Genomic DNA, 19,887 nt, shown 5'->3' on the forward strand with positions numbered 1-19,887 from the left:
ACCGCTAGGTCGACTCTATGGCGCGTCTTCCAACTCTGAGCATGCGCAGGAGTACTCCGCCAGTATCGCTATGGTAGCGGCGTCCGGGTGGGCCGGGCCTCGAAGCTCCTGCCTGCGGTGGGCCGCGTTTACCGACGACTTCACCTCTAGTCGGGCAGGAGCGGGGCCTTCCGCTGCCTTACGCGCCATTGCTGCAGCTTTCCGACTGTAGGCCTCCTTCGGGAACATGCCCCAGGCCGCATACTGCTACTTGCGGGTCGTGGGCAGGGGTAGTTACGGGGAGGTGACACTCGTGAAGCATCGGCAGGACGGCAAGCAGGTCGGGGACTTGGGACCTGGCCAGGGGCTTTGAGGGAAGGGGTACGTCGAGGGCATCCTCAAATGTACTAGGCCCGGAGTGATGGGCAGGGACTCTTCTCAGATACGTGGTCAGCTTCCCAACTTCCTCTATAATAGCCCCAAACTTTGTAGTCTGTTCTTTGGTATTAATAGTGTACTTTATTTGTAAACCTCCTGTCACCTGAAAATTTCTTGAGAATAGGGGCCGTGTGTTCCCAAAGCCTAATTCAGTGCCACCTGACAAGCTGTCTCTTGTGCAATTTGCTTTGCTTAAAAACTCGGCTCATCGTCTTCTCTCCAGCACTTTGTCATGAACCCTGTTTCAGTGAGTAGCTTGACTAGCCATGCAGTTTCCTAAGCTGGACTTGTAACAATTATCTTTAATGTCCCCAACGCTGGTTATATTCCTGTCACTAGGTCAGACTGGCATCTCCATCTCTGTTGGTACCACCAGTCTTTCTAGCTAAATGCCCATTCCTTCCGAACTAGTTCCTGTTGCCTGCTTTCTTTTCTCTAACCTGTCTCTTCTACTGCAGTGATCTTTCTTAAACTCAAATCTGATGTTACTCCTTTGTGTAAAGTACTTTATACCATCACCCAAAGGCTAATGAACCAGTTCTTAAGTATGCTTTGCTATCAGGGCGGCTGTAGAATGTTTTGCACAAACAGGCACAATTATGAAGCTGATAAGTGATGTTTCATAGTTCTACCAAGCCAGTGGCAACAACAAGCTGAGAGAGCCCCCACCCCTCAAGTATAGGACCCACTCTCCTGTTCTTCCTTCTGTCATATGCTAGATTGTCTGCCTAGAACACAAAGTTTCACATAGGTTCATTGAGTAGGCACCCCTGGGAACTATGGGACATTTGTGCTAAGAGAGAGAGTTTAGCTATAACAATAACCCTTCATTTTGAGCAGTAGTTTGCACTCCAGGAAATGCATTTTTATATGTGTTTATTGGAGGAGTGAGTACATGATCTTTGAGATGCTTGAGAGCAGTATATTAAACTATAAAGGATTTTATTTTTAATGGGAATGGCATGATATGCAGAGGACCAGTGATGCTTTAACTTTCTTGGGTCATGAGTATCTAATGTGTCTCATACACCTATCCAGTTCACAGATACACATTTAAGCTTTATCTTAATGCTTGTTTATAGGGAGAATTTAGAGGTTAAGGAGTTTCTCTCTTTTTAATTGGTCGAATAGTATGTTAGGATCACTTTTTAGTCATTAGTAATTTTTTTTTTTTGAGATAGCATATCAATATGTTGTCCGTGTTGGGCTTCAAAATTCTGGGCATAAGTAACCCTTCTGCCTTAGCCTTCAGAGTGGTTGGGATTGCAGAGTGAAAGAAGTAGTAAAATGCAAAGGGAAGGGTGGATTGCATGACTGTGACCTGGAATGGGCTCAAGTCTGACTGATGTAAGTAGTAGAGTACTTATCTAGTATGTACAATGCCAACACTGAACAAAAGCTTAATTGTCAATGGTAAATATTTTCCTGTTTTATGCTGTTTTGACTTGATTTGATTTTTTGAGATAGGGTTTCTCTGTGTAGTCCTGGCTGTCCTGGAGCTCACTAGGTAGACCAGGATGGCCTCCAACTCAGAGATCCACCTGGCTCTGCCTCCTGATTGCTGGGATTATAAACATGCACCACCAGCACCCAGCCAGTTTCATGCTTTTTGATCATCCTGCCACCTCCTCTTTCATGTATTATACTGGTAATTTTAATGCCTTTTGAAAACAAGTCAATAGGTTATCTGATAGACTCCAGAAGGTTGGTTTTTGAGGACTGGGCATCTGTGAGGATGCTACTTCTGAACCTAGAGACTCTGTTTTCTTACACCTTGTAAAAGTATGCATTTTCTTTGGTAGTATGTTATCAAAAAGCTAAACCTCCGAAATGCCTCCAGCCGAGAGCGTCGAGCTGCTGAGCAGGAAGCTCAGCTCTTGTCTCAGTTGAAGCACCCCAACATTGTCACCTACAAAGAGTCATGGGAGGGAGGAGATGGTCTGCTCTACATTGTCATGGGCTTCTGTGAAGGAGGTGACCTATACCGGAAGCTCAAGGAACAGAAAGGGCAGCTTCTGCCTGAGAGCCAGGTGGTGGAGTGGTTTGTGCAGATCGCCATGGCCTTGCAGGTACGTCACTCACAGCTCCCGCAGGCTCCAGGGTGGCAGGAGGACAGCAGCTGTACTGTCCTGGGCCAAGGATGACCCATAGGCTGTGAAGGAATTCACCAATACAGAGAAAGTTAGAAGTGGAATTTACTAAATATACTGAGATAGAACCATAGCAGGCAAGAGTGAAGAGAGACTGTACAGTAATATTTTATGGCTGGTTTTATGAGAGGTGTTTTCACACAAGCAGCCAGGCGGTGTTTCAGTCTCAGGGTGCCCTGGTTGTTTAAGATTCATCAAGTGGGACACCTATGTGGGGCTCATACCAAGATGCTTAGACGGACACTCTCATTTATCATTAAGTTTATGGTGCCAGTTGTCTCTTCCTGGGACAGGTTATGTGCAAGGTAGGCATGGCTCGGAGTCAGACGTCTGAGAACCTGTGTCTGCTCTGTTTTTGTGTCCTCTGCATCCCTTGGTTGGGGTTTGTGCCCTCTGTCACATGTAGCCCTTTCTATATAACATGGGTGCTGGGGATCCAAATTCCAGTTTTAATGCTTGTGCAGCAAGCACTTTACTGACAGAGCCACTTCCTCGGCCCCTGAACCTGCTCTTAAAGAGTGGTTGGTGGTTTCTACAGCAGCGTCAGGATGCACTAAATCAGGGCAGGTTGAAGTTAACTTTTGGTGGTCTTGCTGAGAGGCACGGGGCCTTGGTCCTTACCCAGCATGCTGTGATGTAAACGCAGCCTTGTTTTTGAGGTTAGAACGGCTCAGTCCCAGGATGGTGTCTGCATATTTTAGGAAGATGTCTTTTTGAGTGCTTACATGGTAGGGAAAGTATTCTTTTGAAAATCCACTTAGAAGCTGGATGGATCCCTCTTGTAGCATTGGGATGTTGCTGGGTGAGTGATGTCTATGTTAAAGTAGACATGGATTTCATATAAATTACAAAAGATACCAACTCTTTGTGCATTTAGCATTTTGTAACAAAGTCAGGGTTTTTTTGTTTGTTTGTTTTTGTTTGTTTATTTGTTTGTTTGTTTGAGACAGGGTTTCTCTGTGTGGCCCTGGCTGTCCTGGAACTCACTCTGTAGACCAGGCTGGCCTTGAACTCAGAAATCCACCTGCCTCTGCCTCCCAAGTGCTGGGATTAAAGGCATGCGCCACCACTGCCCTGCACAAAGTCAGTTTTAAGAGCTGTAAATTGACAAAGAACAAAGGAAGATGGCGTTCTTATCGGTTGGTCATCTGTGTCATGTTGAAAGATGTCTTGACTAGTTGATATTCTGATACTGTGAGGCTCAGGTTGTCCTGCATGAAAATGCCAAACAGATCAGTGTGTTGGTGTATGCCTCCTCCAGAGGGAGACTGATTTTGAAGTATAATTCAGAGACTGGGCTTATTTGGCCAGAATCAATTGACCTTGTTTAAATTCTCACATGTTCTCTTTAGGTAAAAGTGATGCTGTTGTATTTTAAAATGTCTAGAATTTCACAGGTCAGAGAGGAGTGGACATCTGACTTTGGATAAGTTATTTGACCTTCAGTGTGAGTTTGCAAGGTATTTTTGTTTGGTTGGTTTGGTTTTTGTTTTTGTTTTTGTTTATTTTTTAAACTTGGAGACAAGGACTCGCTTTAGCCTAGATTGGACTCAAGAAAATCTCAAACTCACAACAGCCTATTAGTCCTTAATAGGCCTAAGCCACCATGCCTGACTTATAAGCATGTATTTTAACTAGATCCAGGTATTGTTAAAAATGATACAATATTCAAGGCACCAGGAAATAATTTTAGAAGGTACCAAGCCAACTAATATGTGGAACTTAATTTTCTGTGTGTGCATACATGTTCATGTATGTATGCCGATGCACATACATACACATATGTGTGTATATGTGTAGAAGACAGAGGTAAAGGTGTTGGATGTCTTCCTCTGTTGCTCTCCACCTTAGTTTTTCAGTCTTTTATTGATTTTAAAACTTACTTGACAGCAAGCTCCTGGGGTCCTCCATTTGTCCCCTTCTCAGTGCCAAGAATGAGACAGCATGCCTGGCTTTTCAGAGTGTTGTAGATGGAAACTCAGGTTCTCATGCTTGTGTGACAAGCACTTAACAACTGAGCCACCTCCCTAGCCCCTGGAACTTAACTTTTCTTACTTTGAAAGTTATAAATTAGTTCTTTATTTAGAACTTATAGAACAATAGTGTTTTGGTTGGCAGATAACTAAGGCTCTTTAACTCATGTAATTGTTGATGATATAAAAACTAGAAATAAGTAAATCAATTAGTATACTTATATATAATGAAAAAATTCTCTCTTCTCAGTATTTACATGAGAAACACATCCTTCATCGAGATCTGAAAACTCAGAATGTCTTTTTAACAAGAACAAATATCATCAAAGTGGGTGACCTAGGAATTGCCCGAGTTTTAGAGAATCACAGTGACATGGCCAGCACCCTCATCGGCACACCCTATTACATGAGTCCTGAGCTGTTCTCCAACAAACCTTACAACTATAAGGTAGGATGTGTACAGCTGTATGCTGGCTCACCTTGTCTCTGGGGGAATATCAAAGTTTCAGAGCCCATGAGTACTTAAATCAGAATTACCTGTGAATCAGTTGGGAGAAAATGTGTGCCTTGTTTTCAGAGGGAAAATGTAACTAAGATATTCAGTGTTTAACCATTCACTGTTTTTCTTTTATAGTCAGATGTTTGGGCTTTGGGATGCTGTGTATATGAAATGGCCACCTTGAAGCACGCTTTTAATGCAAAAGACATGAATTCTTTAGTTTATCGGATTATTGAAGGAAAGGTAAAAAAAAATTTTTTTTAGAACTAATTGAACAGGTTTATATAATAGAGCTTTGTAAATATCTGCTGTCAACATCATTGGTTTTTTCCCCAGTGCTGGAGTCAAACCCAGGGCAAATGCAGGGCCAGCACTCTAGCTCTGAGCTGCATTTCCAGCCCTGAGCTCACTAGTGATTTTGATTAATTGACTGATACTCACTGATACTGGCTGAAGAGTTAAGATATAGGCTCTCTTTTGTGGGAAAGGTTGAAGTTGAGGAGAGATTGTTTTTTCTTATTGTTAAATGTAAGCATAGCTGATTGGCCGTTTGAAAACTCCCCTGAGAACTGCAGGCTGTCTGGGTGCCTGAACAGCACATAGTAGAGTGAGCTGTTCACAGTGAATCCATGCTGTTAGAGTGTGCTGTTTGGTACTTAACACTGCAAATAACTGATTAAGAACTGCAGAAGGTATCATATATGATGTGAATGCCAGAAATACTAACGTCGTGTGATTTCCCTGAGACAGGCTGCCCTTTGCAGTGACTTAAAGATTACCCCAAGACTCACTGAAAAACATTTTTTAAAATACACAAGTAAAAATGTTCATTTATAGGGGCTGAAGAGATGTCTTATTGTTTAAGAACGCTCCTGGCCACCCACTCTGTCTGCTCTCAGCCTTCTGTCTCTGGAGCATCTGATGCCCTCTTTCAGCCTCTGCCGACTCTATGCTTGTGCTGCATTTACATACATACATGCAAACAAAACTCCCACACACATAAAATAAAGTCTTAAAATTTGTTTCCAATTATACTATTTAAAGAATTAAGTTTTTTAAAAAAAAATCCCGGGGCTGGTGAGATGGCTCAGCGGGGAAGAGCACCGACTGCTCTTCGGAAGGTCATGAGTTCAAATCCCAGCAACCACATGGTGGCTCACAACCACCCGTAATGAGATCTGATGCCCTCTTCTGGTGCGTCTGAAGACAGCTACAGTGTACTTACATATAATTAAAAAAAAAAAAAAAAATCCCTATTTTCATGTTTTTGATAACTACTGCTAGCAATTTATTCTAAGGCCTTTCTTTTCTTTTTTTGAAACAGACATAACTCTGGTTGTATATGTACTACGTCTATGCAAGTACCTTTTTTTTGTTTTGTTTTGTTTTTTGAGACGGGGTTTCTCTGTATAGTCCTGGCTATCCTGGAACTCACTCTGTAAACCAGGTTGGTCTCAAACTCAGAAATCCACCTGTCTCTGCCTCCCAAGTGCTGGGATTAAAGACATGCGCCACCACTGCCCAGCACAAGTACTTTTTAAAAATTAGGGCTGGCGAGATGGCTCAGTGGGAAAGAACACTGTCTGTTCTTTCAAAGGTCCTGAGTTTAAATCCCAGCAACCACATGGTGGTTCACAACCATCCGTAATGAGATCTGATGCCATCTTCTGTTGTGTCTGAAGACAGCCATAGTGTACTTAGATAAAATAATAATAAATCTTTGGTCTGGAGCAAGTGGGGCTGACTGGAGCGAGCAGAGGTTCTAAAATTCAATTCCCAACAACCACATGAAGGCTCACAATCATCTGTACAGCTACAGTGTACTCATATACATAAAATAAATAAATCTTAAAAAATGAATTTATTCACTTTATATCCTGATTGCAGCCCACTCCCTCCTCTCCTCCCATTCCCACCCTCCCACCCCCCTTCTCCCAATTCTACCTGGAGAAGGGGAGCCTCCTTGGTTGGTGGTTCAGTCTCTGTGAACCCCCATGGGCCCAGGTTAGTTGGCTCTGTTGGCCTTCTTGTAGTGTCTTTGACCCCCTCCAACTCCCTCTATCCTTCCCCCACTCTTCTGCAAGACTCCCTGAGCCCCACCCGATATTTGACTGTGGGTCTCTGCATCTGTTTCAGCCAGCTGTTGGGTGGAGCCTCTCAGATAACAGTTGTGTTAGGCTCCTATCTACAAGCATAGAAGAGTATTGTTAATAGTGTCAGGGATTGGCTGTCTTCCATGGGGTGGGTCTCAAGTTGGGCTAGTCATTGGTTGTCCATTCCCTCAATGCCTGCGCCATCTTAACCCTGCACATCTTGTAGGCAGGACAAATTTTGGGTCGAAGGTTTTGTGGACAGGTTGGTGTTCCTCTCCCTTCACTGGAAGTCCTGCCTGGCTATAGGAGGTGGTCACTTCAGGCTCCACATATCTGGCTGCTAGGAGTCTCAGCAAGGGTCACCCCCATATTCTCCCAGGAGCCTCCCCAATCCCAGGTCTCCCACTTGTCCCAGTGATGCCCCCACCCCTGCTCTCTACATACCTGATCCCTATCCTCATTCTCCTCCCCGCTCCCTCTCCCACCTTGTTCCTTCCCTCCATCCACTTCCAATACCTATTTCATTTCCCCTTCAGAGTAAGATTCAAGCATCCTCTTGGGCCTTCCTTAAGTGAGTACATACCATGTTTGTCTTCCTGGGTCTGGGTTACCTCACTCAGAATGATCTTTTCTAGTTCTATCCAGTTGCCTGCAAATTTCATGAAGTCCTTGTTTTTAATGGCTGAGTAGTATTCCATTTTGAGGTGTACCACATTTTCCTTTATCCGTTCTTTGGTTGAGAGACATGTGGGTTGTTTCTAGTTTCTGGCCATTACAAATGAAGCATATGCAAGTACTTTTAAAAGAGAAACAAAAAGAGACTCACTGTACACAGAGGTACCAAACTTACTCTTTTGGCTTAGTTGTCAGTACTTGTGTTTTCCTTTTAATCAGCCACTTAGTGTTAATAGGAAGAATGCAGCACAAGTTATCCCTCAGTCCTGTGTAGATGGACTCTTTATTTCTAGCTGTTGAATACCACACTGCATATTCTGGTAAATAAATCCTATTTGTGCCCTTGGCCAACGAGGTGGCTCAATGGGTAAGGATGCTTGCAGCACAAGCCTGACAACCTGAGTTTGATCTCAGAACCCATGATTGGAGGAGAGAACCGACTCCCTAAAGTTGTTCTCTGGCTTGAATGTGCGCATCCTCACACATGCACACATGCTAATAATAAATAACACTGAAAAAAAGAAAAAGGAACTTGTGTGTATATCTGAAGTATAAAGACAACATTATTTGTGTTGACTACTCTCTACTACTTTCTGGATATGTAACTTTAAATTAGTGTTTAATTTTAAATATTATGATGATTTTTTAAAGATTTATTTATTTATTATATGTAAGTACACTGTAGCTGTCTTCAGACACACCAGAAGAGGGTATCAGATTTCATTACAGATGGTTGTGAGCCACCATGTGGTTGCTGGGATTTGAACTCATGACCTTTGGAAGAACAGTCAGTGCTCTTAACCGCTGAGCCATTTCTCCAGCCCTATTATGATGATTTTTAAATATAGGGAAATTTCTGGCAGTTTTTACTTTGTCTCATAATGTCATTAATCATAATTACAGTATTGTTATTCTTTGCAGTTGCCACCAATGCCAAAAGTTTATAGCGCAGAGCTGGCAGAGCTGATAAGAACAATGCTGAGCAGAAGGCCTGAGGAGAGGCCCTCTGTGCGGAGTATCCTGAGGCAGCCCTACATAAAACACCACATCTCCTTGTTCTTGGAGGCCACCAAGGCGTAAGACACTTCCCTTCCAGAAAGCTGGGCTGAGCACATGGGTCAAAAGAGGGTGGCTCCTAAATTTTCAAATGTAAACATTTATGGTGAGGTTTTTGTTTGTTTTTTTTTTATTTGTTTTTTTAACAAAAAATAAAACTGCATGATTAGAGTATGCAAGAAGACAAAATTCTACCCTCTGGGTGTTTTTTGGCCTGGGCCATAGAATTTAACTTGCATAGGAAAGTAATAAAGTGTATTTAATAAAAGCTTTATGTTTTATAAGTAGAATGCAGTTTTATAATTTGAAGACCCCAAAGCAGTAAAACCTAATGCATCTATGCCAGGCTAAGAAGAAAGGTAATTGTGTGAAGGAACTCTGTGAAGAGAGTAAAGGAAAATTAGAATTATTTTACTAAGGTCTAAAGATTTCTCTCCACTTTAACTTTCCATTTTTATTGTATTTTTATTTTTTTATACTTTACTGTTTGGGGGCATTGTTTGAGACAGGGCTTCTGAGTGTAGCTCTGGCTTGCTTCAAACTCGGGAGATCCACTTGCCTCTGCCTTCTGAGTGCTGGGATTAAAGTGTGCAGCATCACTGTCCAACAACGGCGACATTGTCATAGTCGTCATCTTCTTCTTTCTTCTTCTTCTTCTTCTTCTTCTTCTTCTTCTTCTTCTTCTTCTTCTCCTCCTCCTCCTCCTCCTCCTCTTCCTCCTCCTCCTCTTCCTCCTCCTCCTCCTCCTCCTTCTTCTTCTTCTTCTTCTTCCTCTTCTTTTTCTCCTCTTCTTTCTCCTCCTCTTTCTCCTCCTCCTTCTCCTCCTTCCTCCTCTTCTTCTTTTAAGTTTCACATGTTTACAGTAATAAAACTTTTATTTTTGCAAACTTTAAGATTAAAAATAATTGGTTTATGTTCTCTGACTTGGAGAGTCAGTGTATACAGCAATAAGACCTGTACTGTTTAATGTGCCATTTTTAAGCTGGGCTGAATCTCTGGGACATTAAAGGAGAGTGCAGAGATCAGCATAGCAGAAGGCCAATCAGAAGGAATGGGAGCAAAATGGCCAAGTAGAACTGGAATGGAGGTCCTCGTCTAATCTCAGCATGTGAGACACTTTCTTCATTCATGTAGCTTTTCAGAAGAAAAGAATGCCGTCTTTGACTACAGGTGATACTGTTAGCAAACTAATGTTTCTGTGTCTAAGGCTTAAGGTCAGATAAGCCTGTCAGTGCTTGTTAGGTTCCTCTCTGCCTGTGGGAGGAGAGGAGGCCATGTTAAAGATGTTCAGGGATGAGTGACAAGGTCTTGCTGTGTAACCAGGACTTGGACGTTTGGTATCCTGGTACTTCTGTGTGTGAGCTACTTTCTCATAGAAATTCCATTTTGGAATTTTGCATTTATAGAAAAGTTATGGAGACAGTACAGAGTTCTTCTATACCTTCTTCTGGTTCCTCCTGTCATTAGCTCACATGGGCACTTGTCAAAATTAAGAAGCCAGGGCTGCCGAGATGACGTAGCAAGTAAAGGTACTTGCTGCTCGCTAAGCGGCTAACCCTAGTTAAGTTTCTAGGACCCACATGGAGGAGTGAACCAACTCTTACAAGTTGTCTTCTGATCACATGTGTGTATTTGTATGTATTCTTGTACACACAAACTAAACAAGCAAACGTGATTTTTAAAATACATTTAAAAGTAAGAAGCCAGTTCTGGGTGTGGTGATACATGCCTTTAATCTCAGAAGTCAGGAGGCAGAGGCAGGCAGATCTCTGTGAGTTTTAGGTTAGCCTGGTCTACACAGGGAGTCCAGGACATCTTGACCTACACAGGGAGACTCTGTTTCAAAATAAAATTGAAATCTGAGAAACCAACCAACACTGGTTCATTACTATTTAACCTCAGACTTTCATTGGCCTTGATAGATTTTCCATTAATGTTTCCACTTATGTGCCAGGATTTACTCTAAGACACAATATAGTCTTTTAGTTCTCAAGTCTCTTTAGCCTCAATACCTTCTGGGTCTCCTGCCTGCCCGCCTACCTGCCTGCCCTCCTTCCTTCCTTCCTTCCTTCCTTCCTTCCTTCCTTCCTTCCTTCCTTCCTTCCTTTCTTTCTTAACATATATGCACAGGACCCAGTTCAGACCCATGCAGACTCCCTGATTGTCACTTCAGTCTCTGTGAACCCCTATGAGACCCCTTTAGTTGATTCTGTAGGCTGTCCTTGTGGTGTCCTCCACTCCTCTGGCTCCTACAGTCCTTGCTTTCCTGTTTCTTATGGTCTTGATTATCTTGAAGACAGATGATTTAGAAAGTGCCCCCCAGGTGTTGCCAAGCCTCGCTCTGTAAGTACTGCAGTTGAGTAAGGGAGGTGTGTTGTAGACACATTTCACATATTCCGTCAAGCCATCAGCCATTGCTGTGTTGATAATAGTACTTTCTTTTCTTCCCTGTAAAGAAAAACTTCCAAAAATAATGTTAAAAACTGTGACTCCAGAGCCAAGCCTGCTGCTGCTGTGGTTTCCAGAAAGGAATCAAATCGTGCAGTGATACACTACCAGCCACACTCTTCCCAGGGCTCTGCTGTACATGTCATGGTATGCTTTTTATGCTAATACCTTAGGAACTGTACGAAAAACAGGTCTTTCAAGTAACAGTTTTATGTGGGAATGACTATGCTTTTCTAGAGATCATTATGCAGTTCCTTCTGATTTTAAAGACTGTGTACAGTGACAGTCAGTCTCTCTCTCACTTTATCTAAAGTAGGGTGCCAAGCTATTCTCAAAGCCAGTACAATAACTTTTTAAATTTTTTTTTAAGATAAAATTTATATAACCACTATTTAAAATTTTTTTTTTGGTTTTTCTAGACAGGGTTTCTCTGTATAGCCCTGGCTGTCCTGGAACTCACTCTGTAGACCAGGCTGGCCTCGAACTCAGAAATCCACCTGCCTCTGCCTCCCAAGTGCTGGGATTAAGTGCCTCCCAAGTGCATGTGCCACCACTGCCCAGCAAAATATTTCATTCATTTGTGTGAGTGTGTGTGAGTATATTCCCACATGTGTGGGGGAGTGTGTGTTTGTGGATGCCAGAAGAGAGCATTGGGTCTTCAGAGCTGAAGTAAAAGCATGTTTTGGATGCCTGGCTTGGTATGTGGGTGTTGGAATCCAGACTTTGGTTTTCATAATTAATTGCACACAAGCGTTCTTAACTGCTAGGCCATCTCTGCAGCACTATGTAAGCCCACATAATGTGGACAATCATGTGTGCTTAGCATACTCATACTATGCAACTATCACTTCCTTTCTACTTCCAAAGTGTTCCCATCAGCCCAAAGGAAACTTCACACAAGAAGCTGTCTCTCCTCATAGTCTGCTCTACCTTCCAAACACAAACACCAGTGTGTTTTCTGTCTCTATGGATTTTTCTTTCTTGAATATTTCTTATAAATGGAGTCATATAACATGTGGGCTTTTATATCTGAGTTATTATGTTTTTAAGATTTATCCATGCAGTATATACCAATATCTCTATCCATTCATCCATTGGTAAGACATTTGGATTCTTTTCACCTGTGGGTCTTGCTGTGAACATTTAGGAACCAGTGCTTGTGCATCCTTTTCAGTTTCTTTGAGCTGTCTGCCTCTGTGTAAAAGCTGGGTCAGGTGAAGATGCTGTGTTTAACCTTGTGAGGCACTACAGTTTTCTGCAGGAACTATATCATTCTGCATTTTTAATTCTATATGTTCTCAAACAAGCATTATTTTCTATATTATTTGTTTTATTTTTATTAGTAAATATAATCATATTAGTCAGGAGGTGGTAGTGTACACCTTTAATCCCTTGTTTAGCAGAATCAGGCAGATCTCTCAGCCTGTGAGGCCACCCTGTTTCTACAGAGTAAATTCTAGGACAGCCAGGGTTATCTGATATGATATTGTGTTTTAGAAGCTGTCAGTCCTTACTAGATAAATTATTTGCAGGTTTTCTCCATTGTTTGGTTTCTTGTTTTACTCTTTTGATACACAAAAATTTTAATTTCCATGAATTTTAACTTGTTTAGTTTTTGAAACAGAGTTTCTCTATGTAACCTAGCTATCTATCCTGGAACCTGTTCCGTAAACCTGGCTGGCCTCACACTCAGAGACGGCCTGACTCTGCATCTCTACTAGGATTAGAAGTGTGCACTACAGCTCCTGGGTTCCTGTTCTCTTTGAAGAGTTTCAGGATTTTAACTCTTATATTTATGGCTTTGATCCAGTTGTATTTAACTTTTTAAAAATGTGATGTTAGAGCAGGGCGGTGGTAGTGCACACCTTTGATCCTAGCACTTGGGAGGCAGAGGCAGATGGATTTCTGAGTTCGAGGCCAACCTGGTCTACAGAGTAAGTTCCAGGACAGCCAGAGCTACACAGAGAAACTCTGTCTCGAAAAAACAAAACAAACAAACAAAAAACTGTGATGTTGATTAGGTGTGGCCTAATTTAATTTTTTTGTATGTAAATACATAGTTTTCTCAACATAGTTTGTTGAAAAGACTATAGTGAATATTGCTGTGTGTGTGTGTTTTTTTTAATGTCTCCTCCAAAATGCTTATGAGGCATTAGGCATTGAAACAGGTCTTATGGTGAAACTAGACCTTTAAGAGGTAATTATTGGCTGCTTTTGAGAACTGGTCTGTCCTAAAATCCAGCTTGACAGTCTTGTGGTTATTTTCCTTTCTTTGTAAAACCTTGGGACACTTCAATGACTCTATCAGTAATAAGGGAATGGTCAACTTCTGCCCCTTACCTCAGGTTCACACCTTCCAGAACTGTAAACTAAATAAGGTTTAAATTAAATGATATAAATTACAGGGGCTTGCTGAGTGTGGTGGTACATGTCTTTATTCCTAGAGCTGTGGAGGCTTAGATGGTGGATTTCTGTGAGTTCAAAACCAGCCTGGTGTACATACAAGTTCCAGGACAGCCAAGGTTATATAGAGAGAGCCTGTCTCAACAAAACAAACAAAAACAAAACACAGACCCTGGTATTCAGTTATAGTAAAGCAAATAGACTACACAAATGGTCATTATCCCCGTCAGTCATCATTTGGTCATTTTCTGAGGTGTATTTTGGCTTTCTATTCTGTTCCATTGGTCAGTATGTCTGTCTTAGTTTCAGTGACATGTTGCTTTAATGATTTTAGCTTTATAATGAGTTTTGACATTAGGAAATATGGGTCCTCCTCAGGCATTATTCCTCAAGATTGTTTTGGGATCTCAAGATTCCTAGGATAAGGTTTTCTGTTTCAGTGAAAAATTTCATAGACTTTAATATCCAAGTCTTATCTTGTAGGCATTTTATTATTTTTGTTATAATTATAGTCAGAATTTTTTTTAGTTAACTTTTCAGATTGTTCAGTATAGAGATGGACAGTTGCTTTTGTGTGTTAAAAGTTGGTTAGATTCATTAGTTTACTAGGTAGGAGCATGTATATATAATCTTTAGGGCTTTTACATACAAAAAATCATGTTGCCTACAGACAGATAATTTTATATCTTCTTTTAATCCAAACACCTTATTTTTGTTTTCTGCTTAATTGCTCAGTCTACAACATACAGTGTCATGTTGAGTGAAAGTAATGAGAGTGAGCGGCTCCGCTTGTCCCAGATCTGTAATGAGAGTGATCAAGCAGCTTTGCCTGTCCCTGATCTGTAACGAGAGTGAGCGGCTCCACTTATTCCTGATCTCAAGGGAAAGCCTTTGGAGTCACTAAGAATGATTTCTGGTTTAGTTTTTCCACAGTTGGCTTTGCTATCTTAGGATAGTTTCCTCTAGTCCTGGTTTGTTTTTCCAGATCATACAAGGTACTAAATTTTGTCAGAGCATTTTTCTAGATCTATTGAGATGATCATGTGCTTTTTTTCTTCATTCCATTCATTTAGTGTATGGAATTTTATGGTGAACATTTATTTTAGACACTGGTCTCACTTGGTCACATTTTAACACCACCCTCTACCCCTCATGCTAGGGTTTTAACCCACAACCCTGTGCATGCTAGGCAGGGGCTTTATCACAGAGCTGCATACCCAGACCTTCATTTCAACAGCTAAACACATCTAAAAACATTTCTTTGAGTTTGTGTGTGTGTGTGTGTGTGAGAGAGAGACAGAGAGACAGAGAGAGAGACAGAGAGAGAGAGAGAGAGAGAGAGAGAGAGAGAGAGAGAGAGAGAGAACGAACTTGCAGGAGTGGGTTCTCTCTTTTCACTACGTGAGTTCCAGGTCATCAAACTCAGGTCACCAAGCTTGGCAGCAAGTGCTGTTGCTTGCTGAGCATTGTTGCTCTCCCTATTTTAACAACTGTTAAGCATATTGTCCAGTGTCCTTGATTATATTCACAATATTGTAATATAGCCATCATCACCATCCTCAAAATTTCTGTTATCATATGGAGCTGAGTGAGACTCCTTATTCATTAAGCTGTAAGGGTAGCCTGAAACTGGGAAGCCCAGAAACCATACAGCTTTAAGAGAAAAGGTAACCCAGTAGAAGGTCATCCTGAGAAACCAGAGCCCAGGAACCACATAGCTCTAAGAGGATGTCTTCTTAGCAGAGGTGTGTTGCAGTTCCTGGGGAAGGTATCCCCAGCTGAGCTCAGGAGCTCAGGAGCTTCAGCCCCACTCTTCTTTGGCTTCCTCTCTTCTTCTCTTCATTGCTTCTTTTCTTCTTGGTTTCTTCCAATAAAAGAGTCACACCAGGCAGAAAATCTTATTTAAGAGATTTACAGAAGGCTCCAAGGTGTAGGGGGAATGAATCCAGGCATAGCTGCCCACTGCTCCCAGGAGCAGACAGCAAGGAATCAGACAAAGGGCGGGGCTTATATAGGGTTTTGTAGGGGGCAGAGCTTCTTGGGGCAGAGATTTCCAGAGTGAGGATTGGTGGGATTTCTTGTCCTGAGCTTGGGAAGCTCAGGGATTGGTGCATTTTCTTGTTTAGGGATTGGTGTTTTTTCCTGCTCTGGGATTGGTAGCTTGTTTTCACAACCTCTTTCCATGCATTAGGCCCATGGGTTAGGGTGGGAAGTCCTTCCCTGCTACAGCCGGCTTTGGCTAAGGCACCATCTCTGTGGAACTGCTGGGAAGGCTGGAGAGAAGGTGCTGTCACTGTGGACAGCTTCTGCAGTGGTGTTTGACCAAGGCTGAGGCTCAAAAGAAGGTGTCGCCAACATGGACTGCTCCTCGTGATAGCAGTAGGCTGAGGCAGGAAAGGTGATTCCCTAAAGCTTCAGAGAAGGCCCAGGCTGAGAAGGTGTTGTAGTGCCACCATTTTGACAGGAGCTGCCATTTTTGATAGCTCCTGCACGGGCATCTTACCAAAGCTATAGGGCAGGAAGGAGGGACTAGCTAACACTTTGACAGTTTTTGCTGTGTGCTGCTTAGAGACTACTACATCTATCCCCCAACCTTCAGAGCCTAGAAACTTCTATTTCATATATCTCTGAATTTTCCTCCTTCAGACATTATATACATAGAATATGTACTTGTTTGTTTATTTGGTTTTTCTGTATGTAGCCCTGTGCTCTGTAGACCAGGTTGGCCTCAAACTCAGAGATCTGCTTCTGTTGCCCAAATGCTGGGACTAAAGCGTATGGTCTTATGATCTTATGTATATATTACATTTTATCCATTGATTTGCCATTATTTCTACCTTTTTCTCCTTCTTTCCTTTCTTTCTTTCTTTCTTTCTTTCTTTCTTTCTTTCTTTCTTTCCTTCCTTCCTCTCTTCCTTTCTTTCTTTCTATTTTTGACACAGGGTCTCTATTATTTAGTTCTGGCTGTCCTAGAACTGTATATAGACCAGGTTGTCCTTGAACTCATAGAGCTCTTCCTGCTTCTGCCTCCTGAATCCTGGGATTAAAGGCATGTCCTACCATACTCAAATTTTTTTCTTTTATAAATTGGGTCTTGCTATACAGCCCTGGGTAGCTTAGAAGTCACAGTGTACCCAGGCTGGCCTCAAATCATGACAGTCCCACTTCAGCACCCCATTCAGGTGCTAGGATTACTGATGTGTGCCACATTGTGCACCCTTTTTTGAATAATGATGCTAGACTCATTGCTCTGCTACCAACTACTCAACCTACTCAAGATACCTGCTTGAGTTCCTGCTTTTGTTTGTTTAGAGTGCATGCCAAGAAGTAGAATTGCTGAGCTAAATGGTAATTCTATGTTTAACTTTTTGAGGAAGATGCTGTTCCATTTTGAGTTTATTTTTGTATATGGTATGAGGTACTGTAATAACATAAGAACATCTTTTCACCCAGGGTGAAGATAAATGTTTGTCCCAAGAGAAACCAGTGGACATTGGTCCCTTGAGATCACTGGCTAGTCTCGAAGGCCACACTGGCAAACAAGACATGAGCAATACTGGAGAGTCATGTGCCACAATCAGTAGGATAAATATCGATATCTTACCTGCAGAAAAGAGGGACTCAGCGAACAATGGCGTAGTTCAGGAGAACCAACCCCAACACGTGGATGCCACTAATGAAGTAGACAGTCAATGCAGTATTTCTCAAGAGAAGGAGAGGCTACAGGGCAATACCAAGTCCAGTGATCAGCTTGAAAATCTCCTTCCCAGATGGTCTTCTGATGGCGATGATGGAGAAGGGAGTGAACTGGTGAAGTCGTTGTATGCCTCAAATAAAGACCAAAAGCCAGACCAGGTGAGTGATACACAGAAGGGATGGTTTTCCAAGAAAAACAGGCTGTATGGTTACAGAGGTGTAGGATGGCGCTAGAGGAATGGTTTATTGGTTAAGGGTACCTGTTGCTCTTGCAGAGGACCTGGTTTTGGTTCCCAGCACCTCATGGTGGCTTACAACCATCTGTAGCTCCAGTTCCAGGAGAGCCTCCATGGGTACTAGGCATGTATATGGTACACATACATGCCTGCAGACAAAATACTCATACCTATAAAATAAAATCAATAAGTCTTAATTGTTTTAATTATTAAAAAAAAAAAACAAAGATGTTGGTATGCCCTACCTATGTAAGGAAAGTCAGCTATTTCTTTTGCAAATTTACAATAGGATAATGTTTGTATTACGTATAAAAGCAACAATAAGGGGCTGGTGAGATGGCTCAGAGGGTAAGAGCACTGACTGCTCTTCCGAAGGTCCTGAGTTCAGATCCCAGCAACCACATGGTGGCTCACAACCACCCATAATGAGATCGGACACCCTCTTCTGGTGCATCTGAAGACAGCTACAGTGAGCAGGCCTGGAGCGAGCGAGCGGGGGCCAGAGAGCAGCCACACACATGATGGCTCATGGCCATCTGTACAGCTACAGTGTGCTCATACACATAAAATAAATAAATCTTTAAAAAAATAAAATAAAAGCAACAATAACAATGAACCAACCAAGCCATACACAGTGACAGTCACTCCCCATTCATCCTCATTCTCACCCCATGACAGTGTCCATGTGTTTGTTAAGTCTGAACATCTTGTGTAAATAGAATCATATGTCACATGGCCTTTTATGCCTGGTTTCTTTTACTTTACATAATGGGTTTTTTTTTCTTGTTTTTTTTTTCTTTTGGTTTTTCAAGACAGGGTTTCTCTGTATAGCCTTGGCTATCCCAGAACTCACTCTATAGACCAGGCTAGCCTCGAACTCAGAAATCTGCCTGCCTCTGCCTCCCAAGTGCTGGGATTAAAGGTGTGTGCCACCACTACCCAGCTACATAATGTTTTTATTTTCAAAGTATATCCATGGTGTTGCATGTACCAGTATGCTTTTTATTGTTAAGTATGTTCCACTGTATGTATGTATACATAATGTTTTGAAATTCTTTTGTGTGTATGCATGTATGGTATTAGGGATTGAACTCAGGGCTTTGCACATGCTAGGCTAGGCAGGTTCTCCACTGCTGAGTTACATCTCTATCCCTGCTATGAATATTTGTGTATATATTTCTTTTTAAATTTTTGTTTGTATGTTCTTATGTATGTGATTGTTTTCCTGTATTTGTGTGCAGTGCCCAAAAAGGCAAGAAGAGGATGTTGAATCCTCTAGGATTGGAGTTACAGACAATTGTGAGCCACCCCGTGAGTGCTAGGAATTGAACCCAGGTCCTGGGAAAAAGCAGGTAGTGCTCTTCACCCCTGAGTCATTTCTCTAGCTCGTGGGGGAGGGGCAGGGAGAACATATGTGTGTGCTATGGTGTGCAAGTGGAGGTCAGCGGACAACCCACTGTGTGGGTTCTGGGGACTGAACTCAGGTTGTCAGCCTTGGTGATAAGTGCCTTTATTCACTGAGTCATCTCACAAGTAGTGTTTGTTTTTGCACACGTGTGTGTGTGTGTGTGTGTGTGTGTGTATGAGTGTGTTTGTGTATGTTGGTAGCACAGACACCATGGTATGAGTATGGATGCCAAAGGAAAACTTTGTAGAGTTGATTCTCTTTGCTCTTATATGGGTTCAAGGGGTCAAAATCAGGTTGTCATGATTTCATGGCAGAGCTTTTATTCACTGAGGCATCTCACTGTATGTATATTTAATTAAATTTTTAAAGTTTATTTTATGTGTAGGGGTATTTTGTCTGCATGTATATCTGTGTACCACTTTTGTGCCTGTTTCCTGTGAAGGCCAGAAGAGGACATCAGATCCCTTAGAACTGGAGTTATAGCTGGCTGTGGGCTGTCATGTAGATGCTGGGAGTTGAACATGGGACCTCTGAAAGAGTAGCCGATGCTCTCAACCACTGAGCCATCTCATCTCTCTAGTAGCTTCACCATGTTTAACTTTTTAAGAGACTGCAATGTTATTTTCCAAAGCAGCTGTAGTCATCGCTTTCTGGCAGTAATATATAAGGGTCCTACATTCTCCAGAATTTTTGTCAGGACTTGTTATTGTCCTTTTTTTAAAGAAAATCTGTGATCAAACCCAGTGCTTTGTACATGTTAAGTAAGTACCCTACCACTGTTCTGCATCCCCAGCCCTGTTGTCCAGCACTGTAATTATAACTGTTGGTCTAAA

The 19,887-nt window shown here is 42.1% G+C and overlaps 1 protein-coding gene across 3 annotated transcripts in view; it reads left to right on the forward strand.

Moving 5' to 3' along the window:
* Positions 1-6: 6 nt before the first annotated feature.
* Nek4 (NIMA related kinase 4) overlaps positions 7-19,887 on the forward strand; it is a 38,675-nt gene continuing 18,794 nt past the window's right edge. For 2 of the 3 annotated variants that reach the window (XM_031361723.1, XM_031361724.1), the window contains exons 1-7: positions 7-319; positions 2,220-2,486; positions 4,791-4,988; positions 5,175-5,282; positions 8,729-8,883; positions 11,320-11,458; positions 17,168-17,569. In XM_031361723.1, coding sequence (XP_031217583.1) covers positions 227-319; positions 2,220-2,486; positions 4,791-4,988; positions 5,175-5,282; positions 8,729-8,883; positions 11,320-11,458; positions 17,168-17,569 — 1,362 coding nt within the window. In that variant the 5' untranslated portion in view covers positions 7-226. The remainder of the gene's footprint in view (positions 320-2,219; positions 2,487-4,790; positions 4,989-5,174; positions 5,283-8,728; positions 8,884-11,319; positions 11,459-17,167; positions 17,570-19,887) is intronic. The other variant, XM_031361725.1, reaches the window with a different exon arrangement.

This window comes from Mastomys coucha, unplaced genomic scaffold (genome assembly GCF_008632895.1).
Source record: "Mastomys coucha isolate ucsf_1 unplaced genomic scaffold, UCSF_Mcou_1 pScaffold9, whole genome shotgun sequence".
Lineage (NCBI taxonomy): Eukaryota > Metazoa > Chordata > Mammalia > Rodentia > Muridae > Mastomys > Mastomys coucha.